The sequence below is a fragment of the Kwoniella newhampshirensis genome, chromosome 11, assembly GCF_039105145.1.
Source record: "Kwoniella newhampshirensis strain CBS 13917 chromosome 11, whole genome shotgun sequence".
Taxonomy (NCBI): Eukaryota; Fungi; Basidiomycota; class Tremellomycetes; order Tremellales; family Cryptococcaceae; genus Kwoniella; species Kwoniella newhampshirensis.
Genome location: NC_089964.1, coordinates 539,013 through 551,959, shown reverse-complemented (window position 1 = coordinate 551,959; position 12,947 = coordinate 539,013). Strand labels below are relative to the sequence as shown.

General features: G+C 50.5%; 5 protein-coding genes across 5 annotated transcripts; 1 reads left to right on the top strand and 4 right to left on the bottom strand.

Annotated features, from left to right (window-relative positions):
- Nucleotides 1-272: 272 nt before the first annotated feature.
- IAR55_005380 (uncharacterized protein) lies at nt 273-1,688 on the bottom strand (the record flags this gene model as incomplete). Its single annotated transcript, XM_066948472.1, has 9 exons — nt 273-363; nt 446-695; nt 760-840; nt 905-952; nt 1,018-1,081; nt 1,139-1,148; nt 1,206-1,289; nt 1,367-1,454; nt 1,523-1,688. The coding sequence occupies 9 exons, from the start codon at nt 1,686-1,688 to the stop codon at nt 273-275; spliced, it is 882 nt and encodes a 293-aa protein (XP_066801040.1).
- A 315-nt stretch (nt 1,689-2,003) lies between these two features.
- IAR55_005379 (uncharacterized protein) lies at nt 2,004-3,909 on the top strand (the record flags this gene model as incomplete). Its single annotated transcript, XM_066948471.1, has 3 exons — nt 2,004-2,288; nt 2,359-2,591; nt 2,670-3,909. The coding sequence occupies 3 exons, from the start codon at nt 2,004-2,006 to the stop codon at nt 3,907-3,909; spliced, it is 1,758 nt and encodes a 585-aa protein (XP_066801039.1).
- A 185-nt stretch (nt 3,910-4,094) lies between these two features.
- Nucleotides 4,095-6,344, bottom strand: IAR55_005378 (uncharacterized protein; the record flags this gene model as incomplete). Its single annotated transcript, XM_066948470.1, has 6 exons — nt 4,095-4,344; nt 4,409-4,593; nt 4,657-4,725; nt 4,792-4,926; nt 4,992-5,761; nt 5,900-6,344. The coding sequence occupies 6 exons, from the start codon at nt 6,342-6,344 to the stop codon at nt 4,095-4,097; spliced, it is 1,854 nt and encodes a 617-aa protein (XP_066801038.1).
- A 470-nt stretch (nt 6,345-6,814) lies between these two features.
- Nucleotides 6,815-9,563, bottom strand: IAR55_005377 (uncharacterized protein; the record flags this gene model as incomplete). The annotated part of the gene is made up of 10 exons (XM_066948469.1): nt 6,815-6,862; nt 6,922-7,007; nt 7,064-7,547; nt 7,609-7,999; nt 8,062-8,467; nt 8,538-8,616; nt 8,670-8,778; nt 8,990-9,096; nt 9,318-9,405; nt 9,487-9,563. 10 exons carry the CDS (start codon nt 9,561-9,563, stop codon nt 6,815-6,817), a joined length of 1,875 nt encoding a protein of 624 aa, XP_066801037.1.
- A 462-nt stretch (nt 9,564-10,025) lies between these two features.
- On the bottom strand, nt 10,026-12,321 carry IAR55_005376 (uncharacterized protein; the record flags this gene model as incomplete). Its single annotated transcript, XM_066948468.1, has 7 exons — nt 10,026-10,517; nt 10,569-10,868; nt 10,926-11,375; nt 11,442-11,654; nt 11,710-11,881; nt 11,969-12,157; nt 12,227-12,321. The coding sequence occupies 7 exons, from the start codon at nt 12,319-12,321 to the stop codon at nt 10,026-10,028; spliced, it is 1,911 nt and encodes a 636-aa protein (XP_066801036.1).
- Nucleotides 12,322-12,947: the final 626 nt, after the last annotated feature.

The following is a 12,947-nucleotide window of genomic DNA, read 5'->3' as shown; positions in this document are numbered from 1 at the left end:
CGACGGAATGAGTTGATTGCTGACAGAGTGGATAAAGCTTTGATATTTGCGATGCGAGAAGTGGGTCACCGGGAGAAGATCCATGAAGAGAGATGTAAGTGATAGATGTGTCAAAGAGTGAGTGTGTGAGTGCATCACCACGATCGATCGTCCTCCACCGGCTTCCCCCGCGATTGATGGATCGGTGCGACACACCTTCTCCGCCGTATAGTATCATCAGATGGCGTCATATCTCGATCCCTTCATCACTTGAGAGAGGACCGTCTCTGCATCTAGACTACTTTGGCTACATCGGTGTTCACAAATGTCTCAATGCTCATCTCTGCAGCTTCAGGCTTCACGACACCTGCTTTGGCCAGGACGCTAAGACATGGACAACGCTTTCAGTGTCAGTACCGTTATCATATTTGCAATTGACGACAGATGAGCAAGGGTCGGGACTGACCTAAGGGTCTCCCTGACCACATCCTCTTTGACCTCGGCCAGACCGTCTTCCCACTTGACACTCGCGAGCCATTCTACCACATCCTCCCTCTTGTGTCCAAAGTAATTACTGACGAAATCCACGTCTTCTTTCTCACGCGCTTGGGGCGAGTTGAAGTTCCTCACGAAGGGCTGTAGCGAGTTGAGGAACGTCTGGACAGCTGACGATGAAGCAGAAGGAGATGCCGCAATGTGCCAACATGGCCAAGGAGCTGTTTTCATTTCGGATCAACAACTCTGAGTCCGTTGATTCGCATATGGGTTGTGCATACGTACTGTAGACTGAACCGATGAATCTCACTTCACCAGAATCCACGAAAGGTTTGGTGGTGAACCATTCCCACAAGAAAACGGATGCTATGCACAGTGTCAGTTCAGTACACTTGGCTTTCGTTGATGACATGATAATGATTGTCCTCACTCTCGCCGGAGTTGACTGAATCTCGAAGCGGCTTGAATTGGCCCTTCACTGTGTAGGCCATGTTATGAGTGATCCACACGAGACGAAAAGTAAAGCTTGAAAGACAAACCCACCCTCAAACTTGGGTTGTTCGGCTTCAGTCCAACCTTGTTGAAGCGACAAGACAGATGCCATGACCTAGGATCAAGTCGAATGAGCTCGTTGATATTGCCGGTAGAGCGGAGGGAGACACACCTGAGAGCCACTGTAAACGGACTGGTCAGTAAGGCTCATAAACTTTCGAAGAATCGATAAAACCAACCTTCCAAGACGGGAGATACCGAACGCAGTCCCCTTGAGATCGTCTACAGAGTCGTAATGACTGTCTTTCCCAGTGATGATCGCCCTAGAAGTACAAGTGTACTTTCAATGCCCATGATAGTCTTGTCATGAGGTGTGTCGAGAGTAAGGAAGCTAACGTACCATCTGAGGGGACTAGCAATGTACCTACCCACGAGCTTGTAAGAAGTCAAACCGTTTGCGAGACCCGCTATCAAGGCGTCGGTGAGGGCTGTCCCAGCGAGTGGACCAACAAAGTCAGCTTTCACCCAAAGTCCACATCGAACACTTCTCACTCACCGATGCACAGATCGATCTCTCCACTCTTCAACTTGACCTGCATCTCCCCTGTCCCACCTGGACATTCGACCAATTCGAATGTGGAGTTCTGATCTTTCTCCACGAATTGCAACAGGGGTGACAGGAAATGTTCCCGATGCCAGCCTACTCGGAGCTTCGTCGTCATCCTATATACACGGCTTGTACAGATGCGTTGATGGGGCAGCAGTACCTATCCTATCGATGAGTAGTGAGAGGACGAGTTGGTTATACATATATATCGTCGAGACCGTTGTGATCCACTACTTCGCTACGTCCGTGGTCTGAGCGGAGATCGCCGCCGTCAACTTCCCCTTTCCTCCACCCTGTTCACCTGGTCATTGCCACGCTGGAACGGGTCTTCTTCCATCACATCTTCCTTTGATCTGGGACAGACCAAGTCTTGTCACATGGGATCTATACAGGAGGCCAGCACACGCTCATTGACACATACCACAGCATCATGCACCGAAACTTGCTAATATACCTCTCAGCCTTATCCGTCCTCACACCGCTGCCATCCCTGTCGCTTCGACATGGTGCGCATCAACTTCGGGATCTTTACGCTTATCCGAAATACGAGGTCCAATTCCTGAACGATCTGCCAATATCCGCAGACGATGCGAATAGATGTAAGAATCTGGGATTGGAGAGTGAGGAAGATTGGATAAAATTGCGGCCTGGGAGTCATGGTGAAGGGGAGAGATTGATCGACGGGGAAGGAGAGACAGAAGCGACGTCAAAGCAGGTAAGTGATTGATCAAATTTCGTCACTCGGAGAACTTCCAACACATCAAGCTGATCGGCATATCCTGCAGAGTCAACTGGAAATTGTTGCCATGAACTTTGCTCATCCAGAAGACGAACCGGGGACACCGCCCTATCCATATCTCTGTCTTATGCCTTCATCGAATACGACAGCGGCGCAAACGTCGCGAATAGATCAACTGGATGAAGTGGAAGACGAGCTGGATCCGATTCAGGGATGGAATGCTCTCAGCCATCTGGACGGCAAGTGTCTGTACTCCAGACAGGGCTGGTTCACCTACGCGTGAGTACGATGGACGACAGATACCGCACGAATTGAAGCGGGCGCGAACTGATTGACTGTTTTGAAAAACACTCATAGATATTGCCACAATAATTATATCAGACAATTCCGCCAAGCGGCGCATAAGCACCCTCATCCACCTGGAGGGGTTGTCCCCACCGAAGATCCAGCTTTCGACGCATATACTCTCGGACAAGCTCATCCGTCTCCTCCTCGAAAATCAACGACCAAATCTAAAGTCAAGGGGGTGAAAGGAGTACCGCCACCAACAACTCAAGATCAAAATCGACAATCCGTTCCCGAAACCAATGCTCTGGAACAATCTTTATCTTCCACGACGTCCGTCGCCAAAGGAACTGGACTTGGCGAATTGACCACACCAGCTGTATCGTTCGGACTGGATGCTTCGTCCAGATATCTGGTCCAGAAATGGTCCGATGGGACTCGGTGCGATAAGACGGGTCGACCTCGTGAAGTTGAGGTCCAAGTCCATTGCTCGATGACTACCGGGGACATGATCTATATGGTGAAGGAATTGGCGATCTGTCAATATGTGGTGATCATCCATTCACCTCATCTGTGTGGTTTGCCGGGGTTCAAGGCGGAGCATGCTCAGGTGGAAATGGCCCCTATCAAGTGTAGACAAGTTATCAGTGATGAAGACTTCGACAAGTTGGAGAGAGAGAAGAAAGAGGGGCCAGGGAGAACGACGAAGAATGAAAAACTGGGATTGCCATTCTCCAATAAACCGATAGGCGACTATGAACCTCAACATCGATTTGGACTCGGCGAACAACTCATTCTAAGTGATCGATCAAATTCTCCAGAGTCTGACAACGGTAATCACGAAGCGGGAGGATCTCAAGCTGGGACGGACGAATCATCCTCGACATTGGACGGGACGGAGATTGTGTTCGGATTAGATGTGGAAGATACGAATCTACGTGAGATGCTCAAGAGGGCGTTGGAATCATTATCCGATCGAGCACGAGGTAAATCTTCGTCCTCTGACACGAGTACTGGCAAGGATGAAGATGGTGACACGAGTACTGGCAAGGATGAAGATGGGAAGAAACGAGGCGAAGAAGTGGTTCTGCTCTCGTGGGATGAGGACGAGGAAGGAGGAGCAGTGCTTATCGATGCGGATATGTTATTGTTGGACGATGAAGAGGGTGATAGAGAGAATAAGGTGGGTTTGGGAGAGAAGGAGAAGGGGATGTTGGAGAGAGTGTTGAGAGAGTACCTACTACGATCGAGTGAAGGCGATGAAGAGAAGGAGGAGGAGCGAGAGCGACAGAGAGAACGAGACGAGTTGTAATCTAATATGCAGCGTTTTTGCGCCGAGTTGCCATTCGGATCGGAGCGACTTGAAATGATTTAAGATTTGGAAAACCCCACACCGGCTTTCTGGATCCGATACATCTCGTACGGTTCGTGAATCGCATCATGCGATTTCAGTGTCTACTGTATTATGCTTGTACCATTGGCGGCGATATCGATCCCTTATACCGTCTTCTTGCCTTCTACACCCCAACATCTCCATATCCTCTCCACGACCCTCAGTTTATCCCCCCTGGTCAATCCTGGATCCTCGACCATTCTCAGATCATCCAAGAACGAATCCCGACTGCTTCCTCCGAGTCCAGCTGCCCACGTACGCATCCCACTGACTGAGACGATCAATAGACCTCGATCTCGATCTGACATTTCTTCCTTTCCTTTAGGCGCAGTGATGAGGAGTCTTTCAATCGATCTGCGTCCGTGACATTCAGCTGTCAGCTATCACCTCCTCAATGTTAGTTGGGGGAGTGATTCACCTCAATCCATTGAAGTATTCTCTTCGTCGACCTTTACCTCGCTTTTCACCCTTCCATACGCCCTGTAGCCACCCTTGTAGACCGTATAGCACCAACACACTAGGAGCCACACCAACGAACGCAAAGGTGAGCTGTTGAGATCGTAGAAGGTGATCCAGTGATAGCAGAGACAGCGATAAGTCGGTCTATTGAAATAGCAAAATAATCAGATCGTCGCCTGTCTTCTGACCAGTGGATCAGTGACTCACCTTCGTTTTCTGAACTTGAATGAGCAGAGTGCGGACGAGACTACCCATGAGAGCGTTCTTCACAGGGCTCTGCAACATTTGAGGACCCGAAAATCAGCAGTCTTTCCACTGTTGCTATCAACCAATTCTGCTCACCTGCATCTCCTTCTCGTACACTCTGAGCACCTCTTCCATATCTCCATTCCTCACTTTCTCCCCCAGGGCATCGAGCGCCGGACCTGAAAGGTGGTAATAATCCTTGCCTAAATCCAAAACCATTCTTTCTAATGACTACGGCAGAAGAATAAATCAGCACGTCATCGTTGTACGATTGTGAACCGCAATGTTACACTCACTGCTTGATCCGACTTGACCGTTGTAGGGGCGACACCTAGACCTTCTCCCCCACCTCGGAGGGTCTTTCCGATCCCCTCCAAAGGCTCCCAGACCCACTGTACGAAGAATCCTCTCACGGTCTCTTTCGCATTCCGGACTTGCTCCTTCATCCATTCTTTGTTCCTTGTAATTGCTGAAACTACCACATACAGTGTTGGCGGAAGGAAGAGTAAGGGGAACCATAATCTCGTGAGAGCTGAGGGACGACGATGGGTAGTGAGAGTCTTGTCTATCTTGGCTCGAGCTTGCGGTAAGTGAGTTCTGAGCAGGACAAGGAGGGACGCCGGAGAAGCGGTGATAGGTGCAACAGCGATATTTGAGGAGCGGCTTCTTTTCGATGTGGATGGAGGAGGAGATCTTGGAGGAGGTACGTCCAACGCCTGACACAAAGCCGAGTATAATCTAGATGTCTCTCCACTTATGTCTTCTACGGCAGAGATCGAGACGCCGCCATCTTTCCTCTCTTCAGAGCCCCATTGTGGACCCTGAGTCGCCAGGAGACCAACTCGACGAGCTGCCTCATCTCGAGCGTGAGTGAGCTCTTTTCTCGAAGCCAGCATTTCTCTACGCGTCAGAACGTATGGCGAGGTGATAGATGTCAAAGCGGCAGAGGTGGTGGAATGGAGAGGTTTGAACAACGCGTCGCGGGAGGGGAGTTTGAATGCCTTGAATTGGGGTATGGACATATTGGATCGTGGTGGCAGAGCGCTATAGATCCTATGTGGCATAGCTGGATGGGGCGATGGACAGACAAGCAATCAGTCAAAAGCAATCAGTCAGTGCGATATGAGAAGGAAATCTGTGGGGAGGAACCCCTGGACTGGAACTTTGATCTGACGGTCACAAGGGTGGGAAGACCTCAACTCACTCTGAAGCAGATACACTCCGACACCTCTCCGACTACTCAACGCGCTATCCCACCAACCCCTTTCCTGTTCCAGCTCCATCGCCCCATCCACAAAAGTCTGCAAGACCTCTTTCCAAACCATCGTCACCGCCCTTCCCATCACTTCCATCTCCATGATCCCATCCAACTCATTCCCATTCTCAACGACTCCATACCCTTGCTGTTGCTGTCGATGATCAGACAGCGATTCGAGGAGCTCGATCAAGCGTTCGAAAGAGGCTGGTTTGGGAGCGGATAGGTCGTGTAGGGCCGTTTGGAGTAGGGGCGATGGTTTCGAAGGCTTGTTGTTTTGCAATGAGGAGGTGGAAGGTGGAAGATTGGCAGGAATGGTGGACAATGAAGAGAGGTGAGTGGAGAGTTTCTCGTCTGCGTAGCTGGGCGTCGCTGCGTGGAAGAGGAATGACATGGTGGGTACAGAGGCTTGTTGGCACTTGGAGGTCGAAACTTATCGTCAGTTGAGACGAGAAGAGTCATTGATGAACAGAAGAGCCCGAGCCAAAATCAAGTTGCAACAGTTGGAATCACCCATCAATCAGCCTAGGAGACTCGGCAACATTTCCGAAAGACGTCATAAAACCAGTTCCGTCGCTGATCTGATTCTTTTGGTCTGTCACCTTGATTGATCCCTCCATATTGGACCTACACTCGGTAGGTATCTCTGACATCTTCGGCCAAAGGAGCCGTCCGTTCCCTAGCTGACAGTGAGTGGAGGGGGGGTGGAAAGGAATCAATCCATTCCCTACCTTGTCAGCTAGGGAGAGCAGGTGACCGTCGACTGACGAGATGTTTCTGTATATCCATATATTCATCCATTTTTCGAGGTTGTAAAGACCACCATCAACACATTAACTTTTGACCCATTTCATGCTTCCCAAATCACTGGTGTAAAGACGCGCTCCACAGTGCTCCGACAAAGGTGAGAATCTGCAGACAAGGACAGTATCAGCCACGTCTGATTGACCGGAGAACGGAGGAACACTCACAAGACGAGGTCGGACATCGACAATGTCCTCTGGAACAAGGAAGATCAACGCTCCCATCTTTCTCGCGATGGAAATGGCCAATTTGGCTGTGTTACGTCATATCAGCTCAGCGGTCAAACGGATCTTTGCGGTTGAAACGTACCGTTCTGCCTCTTCTCCTCTGGATCCGTGCTGTTGTTGACCAAAGAGTAATCCACGATGCCAGGCTTGACACCGTTCAACAGGTCTAAGAAGAACACAGCGTTGCTCAAGCTTGGATCTTTAAAGCTTCTCATCGTCGAGCTCTTCCCACCCTTCTTGACCGTCTCGTTCGCCCACTTGACGATATCCTGATCCGTAACACCTTTACCGCTAGGCGAGATGCTCGCCAATGTTTGGTTGATGCTCAGTCTCATCAATTGCCACACCAAGCCCAAAACGAGAGTTCGAGTTCCGTCAACGATATCCGCGCCCTGAATACCGACAATGTGCAATCCGTTTGCCTTGGCGAGGTCAACAGCGTAGTTTGTGTTTTCGACAGCCTTGAATCGGGACAGTTCCTGGCCCTCCCGAGGTTTGGAAACTCGTCGCCAGATGACTGAACCCGGTATAACCTTGTCGAACCCTTGTAGGAGCACGTTTCCGTCCTGTACAGTACGATTCTTCAGTGTCTGGAACCCCTAAGAAGCTTTACTGAGTATGACTCACCTTGAGGTCCTCGAACAAGTTGTACACTCCCGGCTCAACGTCCAAAGAGTTCAACCACAGCGTGAAAACTCTCGCCTCTCTCTCGCCCTCGGCATCAAAGTCCTCCACAGGAGGAGGAGCCTCAGTCTCCTCGAGAGGCGCCAGACCAGGCCATGTGTTGAAGAGGTTCGCAACGAAGGCCAAGTTCAACTTAGGGTTTCCGCCGACAAGAGAGTTGGCAGTGAGGAATCGTCTACATCCTATCCTGTCTGCGTTCTGGAGCACCTCCTCTGCTCGTTGATGTAGGTCGCGCGTCTGAAGTGGGGATCGAGAACATTGATCGGGTTTGAGCTGGTTGAGAAGAACGGTGTAGTTTTCTCCATCCGATACATCTCGGGTAAAGTTCTCAACTCTTTAAACGCGAGAATTAGCATGGGGTGTGACATGCGAGCTCGGAGAGAAACATATGCTCACCGTCTGCCCCATCCAGCGGCCTTGAGATGGTAGTTGAACCATCTCAAAAGGATTTGGTCAGGAGGCAATCTCAAGAATTCGTCTAAAGTCTCGCCGTCGTCCAACAATCGATACAACTCTGGGTGGATCTTGATATCGATCTTGCTCAACAACCCTCTTCTAATGACCTGCCAGATCAAACCCAAAATCAAATGCTCTCGACCTTCCGCAATATCGGAAGGGCCGATGTTGACGACGGAACATCCGATACCCTTGGCAGAAGTGATGACGATGTTGTTGTTTTCGGATATCTGGAAGGCATTGAGCGGTTTGGGTTTCGCTTTGGAGGCGGAGGGCTTGTTGAGGACTCGCTCATCGATGGTGTCAGGGACGGAATCGTTGATAAGTTTACAGAGGATGAGACCGTCTGAGAGTGAGCGACAAGGGGTGTCAGCAACGCATCCCGATACAGCCCAACACCAGTTTTGAGGACCCACCTCGAACTTCATCAAAGAGCTGCATGGTATCTGTGGGAATGGGTAGAAGGTGACCGACATCCTTGTCAGTAGCGAGGACCTTTGATCCAACGTCAGCGATCTCGCCGAATTGATGCACTGAAGCCGACTTACGCCGTTGATGTGGTCGGTGAAGGACCGCCTCTCATCTTCGTTGATAGTGTGTTGAGCATTGGTTCCCGCTGTGCCTTTGACGGAGATCCTCCCTTTGCTAGTCTCGAGGCTGGGCGAGGCAGTGCGTCAGTCTACAAGTTCGGCGGTGCTAAGATCCCGCTCGTCCATCTCTTGTACATCTCCGTTGGGTCGCCAGTTGCCCATCAGTCGCCGCCATCCCTCCCTCCCATACGCCGGCAACTCCGTCACCGTTCGGACTGTTCTCCTTGATCTTCAAACTGCTCAACTTCACAAAGTTGTCCAAGGGATCGCTCACTCACAGTGGATGACTCTTTGCGGCTTTCAACAAGGAATGTAGCTGCACCCAATCCTCCAACTCGACCTTTCCTGACGAATCGATATTGACGCTCTTGAGCGTTTCTCGGGCCTGCGCAGGACGACATGCGTCAACTTTGAAATCATTTGGTATGACTTTGGCAGTCTGTTGACGTCCTCTGCCCTCCCATCACACCTTGAGCTGTCGTACTGCCTCCCCAGTATATACTCCGTCTCGACGGCGACGCAGCAAATCCCCCCTGCTTACACCCATTCCCATCACCTCCGAGCCCAAGCCTCCCGCACGTCCACCGTGCTTGATGAACCACTTACCGAATCGTAATCCGCTTCTCCACTCGATTGCAGCGCCGAGATGACAGTCGCCTTGTCTAAACTTCCCTTCTCCTCCACGTCGATTTGTCTAAGACCAGAATCAAGATCAGTCAACCGTCTTGAGTAAGCGAGATCCTCTATATCGATTCGGGATGGAGGAAAGACACACCTGAACTGGTTTATTAGGTCGAAGATCTCATCCTGTTTGAGATCGGGGTACTTCTTTCCCAATTTGATAGCTTGCATTGTGGTATAGCGGCGAGCAGGCGGGGATGGGGGCTGTATTTGATGATTGAGCTGGACCGGATAGTAGAGTCAAGGGTGATTCAGTAAATCCAGTAGCAGCTAGCGGATGTGGGATGCTAGGAGAAGGGGAGATCGAGACGATGAGGTGAGATGGGATAGGATATAGGTTGAGATGTCAAGACGACAGGAGCTGTGCTGCTGTGATCAAGAGTGATAGATAGTGGATCCCCCGCTGTTGATGATTGTGGGCGTGCTACGTCACCTCTATACTACCCAATGTGGCACTTCGGCTTGATTACCATTTCATTTCAATTATATTCATATCGTCACGTCGTATCGTCAATATCCACACCTGCGTTTGTCAAAAATGCGTATACAGTATGAAGAAATGCTAATGCTTCGCCATGATGCGTTCTTCTCTCCTCACCGACGACCGGCCGTCGATGTGAAACATACAAACGATCATTCCCAAACCCTTCCTTGCGGCACTTTCGCCCCTCCTTCCCTCCTAGCTTCTCCTATCACCAGACTCAACCTCTGTCTCGCCGCTTCACTATCACCCTTGACCTTCCCTCCTACCAGACCTTCTACCTCTATTGCATCCCATATCTTCCCCACCTGACCTCGACCATAAACCCTCACTATCTCATGAGCCGCAATCTCAATCCAGGATGATACGAGATGTGCGACGGGAGGTGAGGCAGGCATGGGATCTTTCAGGGCGAGGGCGAGCCATGTCCATGCTTGAGGCAGACGCAAGGGCTGTATTATGAGTGTCTCCATCCGAGTTGGAGAAGGTGGAGAGAGAGATGTCGTGGGTATGATGGAGGAGATTGGTGTTTGGAGGATTGCAAAATACAGGGTCGATATTCCTGCCATGCGGGAGATATACTCCGCAAGCGATTCGTCCGGACCTCGACCCGTAGACTTCTCGTATTCCTCGCGGGGTTGATTCTGGTTCCAATTGTCAGCTTCGTGTCGATTTCCAATGATGGTCAGACTCACTGGCTGTCTAGCCGGGAAGAACGGTATGACCCATGGACACTTCTTGACGAATCTCGCGAAGAGCACTTCGCCCAATGCCGCATGACCTCTCAGTAGCAAACCGACGATGATCCTTGCGAGAGGGAACGCGGCATCGGCCTTCGCATTGACTTCGGATTCTGCTTGCTTGATGAGAGCTTTTGAGCAGTGCGACAGGAGATAAGCGTAGGGTTTAGGCGTATCCTCCTTGAGTATCGTAGGAAGTTCGGTACTCGGCGGTGATGGAAGCTGTTGTATAAATATGGCGTGCAGGTCATTGGTCTGGGTTTGTTTTTATCGTCAACTAAAACGTCAAGGACGCCATTTTATGACACTCACCACTCGTACGATTGACTCTTGGGTATTGATGACTTGACCCAGACCTCTCGTGATCAACCTCATTCCCGGTCTCAACCCTTTCTTCAGATCGGCATCCGCCTTGACAGGCTCTATGACCTGAGCCTTCATCCATCTCTGTCTCTCCACCCAATGTGTCCACTCGCTACCAGCCTTTCCCTTCTCTGCTGCTTCTTTGAGCTTCGCCTCTTGCTCCTCTTTCTCCGCTGTCAGTCGCTTCTCGTCCGCCTCCTTTGCTTCTCGGGCCAAATTCTCTTTCTCTGCTTGTTCTTTTGCCTTTCGATCGGCTTCTGCCTTTTGAGCCAAGGCTTGTTCCTCCGCAGCCGCTATGCGAGCCGCCTCCTCTTCTCTCTGCTTTCGAGCGGCTGCTTGAGCGGCTGCCGCGAGCTCGGCTTGTTTCCGCTCCACCTCTTTAATCGCTGCATCAATGTCCTGTTGGCCAAATCTCGTCAGTTGATTGATCCTTGATTGTCAGACAGACGGGAAGAGTTTACTCACAGCCCAAAGCTTCTTCTCTCTTTCCGCGAATCTTTTTGCCGTCTCCTCTTCCTCCTTATTTTGCTTGATAGCCATTCCTTCCAACAACCTTCTCATTTCCTCAGCCTCTCTTGCCATCCTATCGTCTTCCTTCCCACGTAATCTTGCTCTAGCATTGCTCGCTATGACCCGAATTTCGCCTCTGCGCTCTTGTGCAGCCTTTTGTCCATCTCGCTGTGGTCCTCTGTCAGCTTCATCATTGAAAGACGATGTGATAGGGCATACATACCCATGCTGCTTGATCCGTGGATTTCAACCACCTATCGTAATCGCTCGGTTCCTCTCTCAATAGCTCTTCCATACGTACTTTTCCCTGCGAGCTCGGTCGCTTGGGTGTGGTCCAAGCAAGAGAAGGCAGAGACATCTTTCCTTTTCCTCCACTTTTGGTTGACGGGGTAGATCTGTGCAAATGACGCAAATTCAGTTTCAGCAATTCATTGGATGCTGATGTTTCAAGAAGTGGAGCAACGACGCAAGGAGATACGCACGGTTTCACTTTTGTATTCTCCCTGCATGTGGGCTTCGCTTTCTCTTCCACTCTCTTCGACACAACGTCCCACCCGTCACCCAGCCCCAACATATCAACTTCATCTTCTGAATCCAACGCGGCTTCATCTTCCGAAGAGTCTAGTGCCGCCAGGATACTCTTACTCATTGCCGAGCGAGCGCTGTGTTTCCTTTGATAGACAGAACAGTCATCTCGTCAGCCTTGGTGTCATTTGTCGTTGTAGATCGACGTTACCTACGTTTGAGACAGAGAGAACGAGTCGTCAGACGAGTAGGAATAGTCGAGGGATGCAATCTCATCTTCGTCGGATGAATCAGCTGCACCGAATCGCATGATCGCGGACGATAATGTATAGGATCTCCTGATATTGGGTGAGGAGGCCTAGAGAGCTGATTGTTGTCGCGAGTGATCTCGATGTTGTTGGTGGAGATGCCTGATCTTGATGAAGAACGCCAGGTGTCACCCTGAGAGATGCCTGAAGCGAGGTATCACCAGTCTCTATACTCTGATCTCGCTGTGACCATCTCTATACCACGCTGTTGTTGTCTTGTCTAGGGTTTCACTATGTAATATCTTCTATATGATTGAGCCAGCTACCTTCCATGTTGCTTTCAGAGGCAAGAGTGTACTTAGTCTCATTCGAACGACATCCTGTCCACACCACGTGTCTCTTACATGGGGTGCTCAATTAGACAGTCTGCTTATCCGATTGTGCGCATCTCTGGATCGTTTGAATGGGACTGGAATGCGCAAGCCCATACATACATGCACAACAATGATCTTACACACATCTGCTGTGTTTCTATCCTGTTCGTTTTCGACAGAGCAACATTTCACAGTCTCACCCTCGAGGTATTTACGGAACACGATCTGACGTGACAACACCGACATACTTACATACACTACGAACAAGAGAGGCGCGGAAGGAATCGCTGCTGAACATCAGGTGAGTGCAAGGA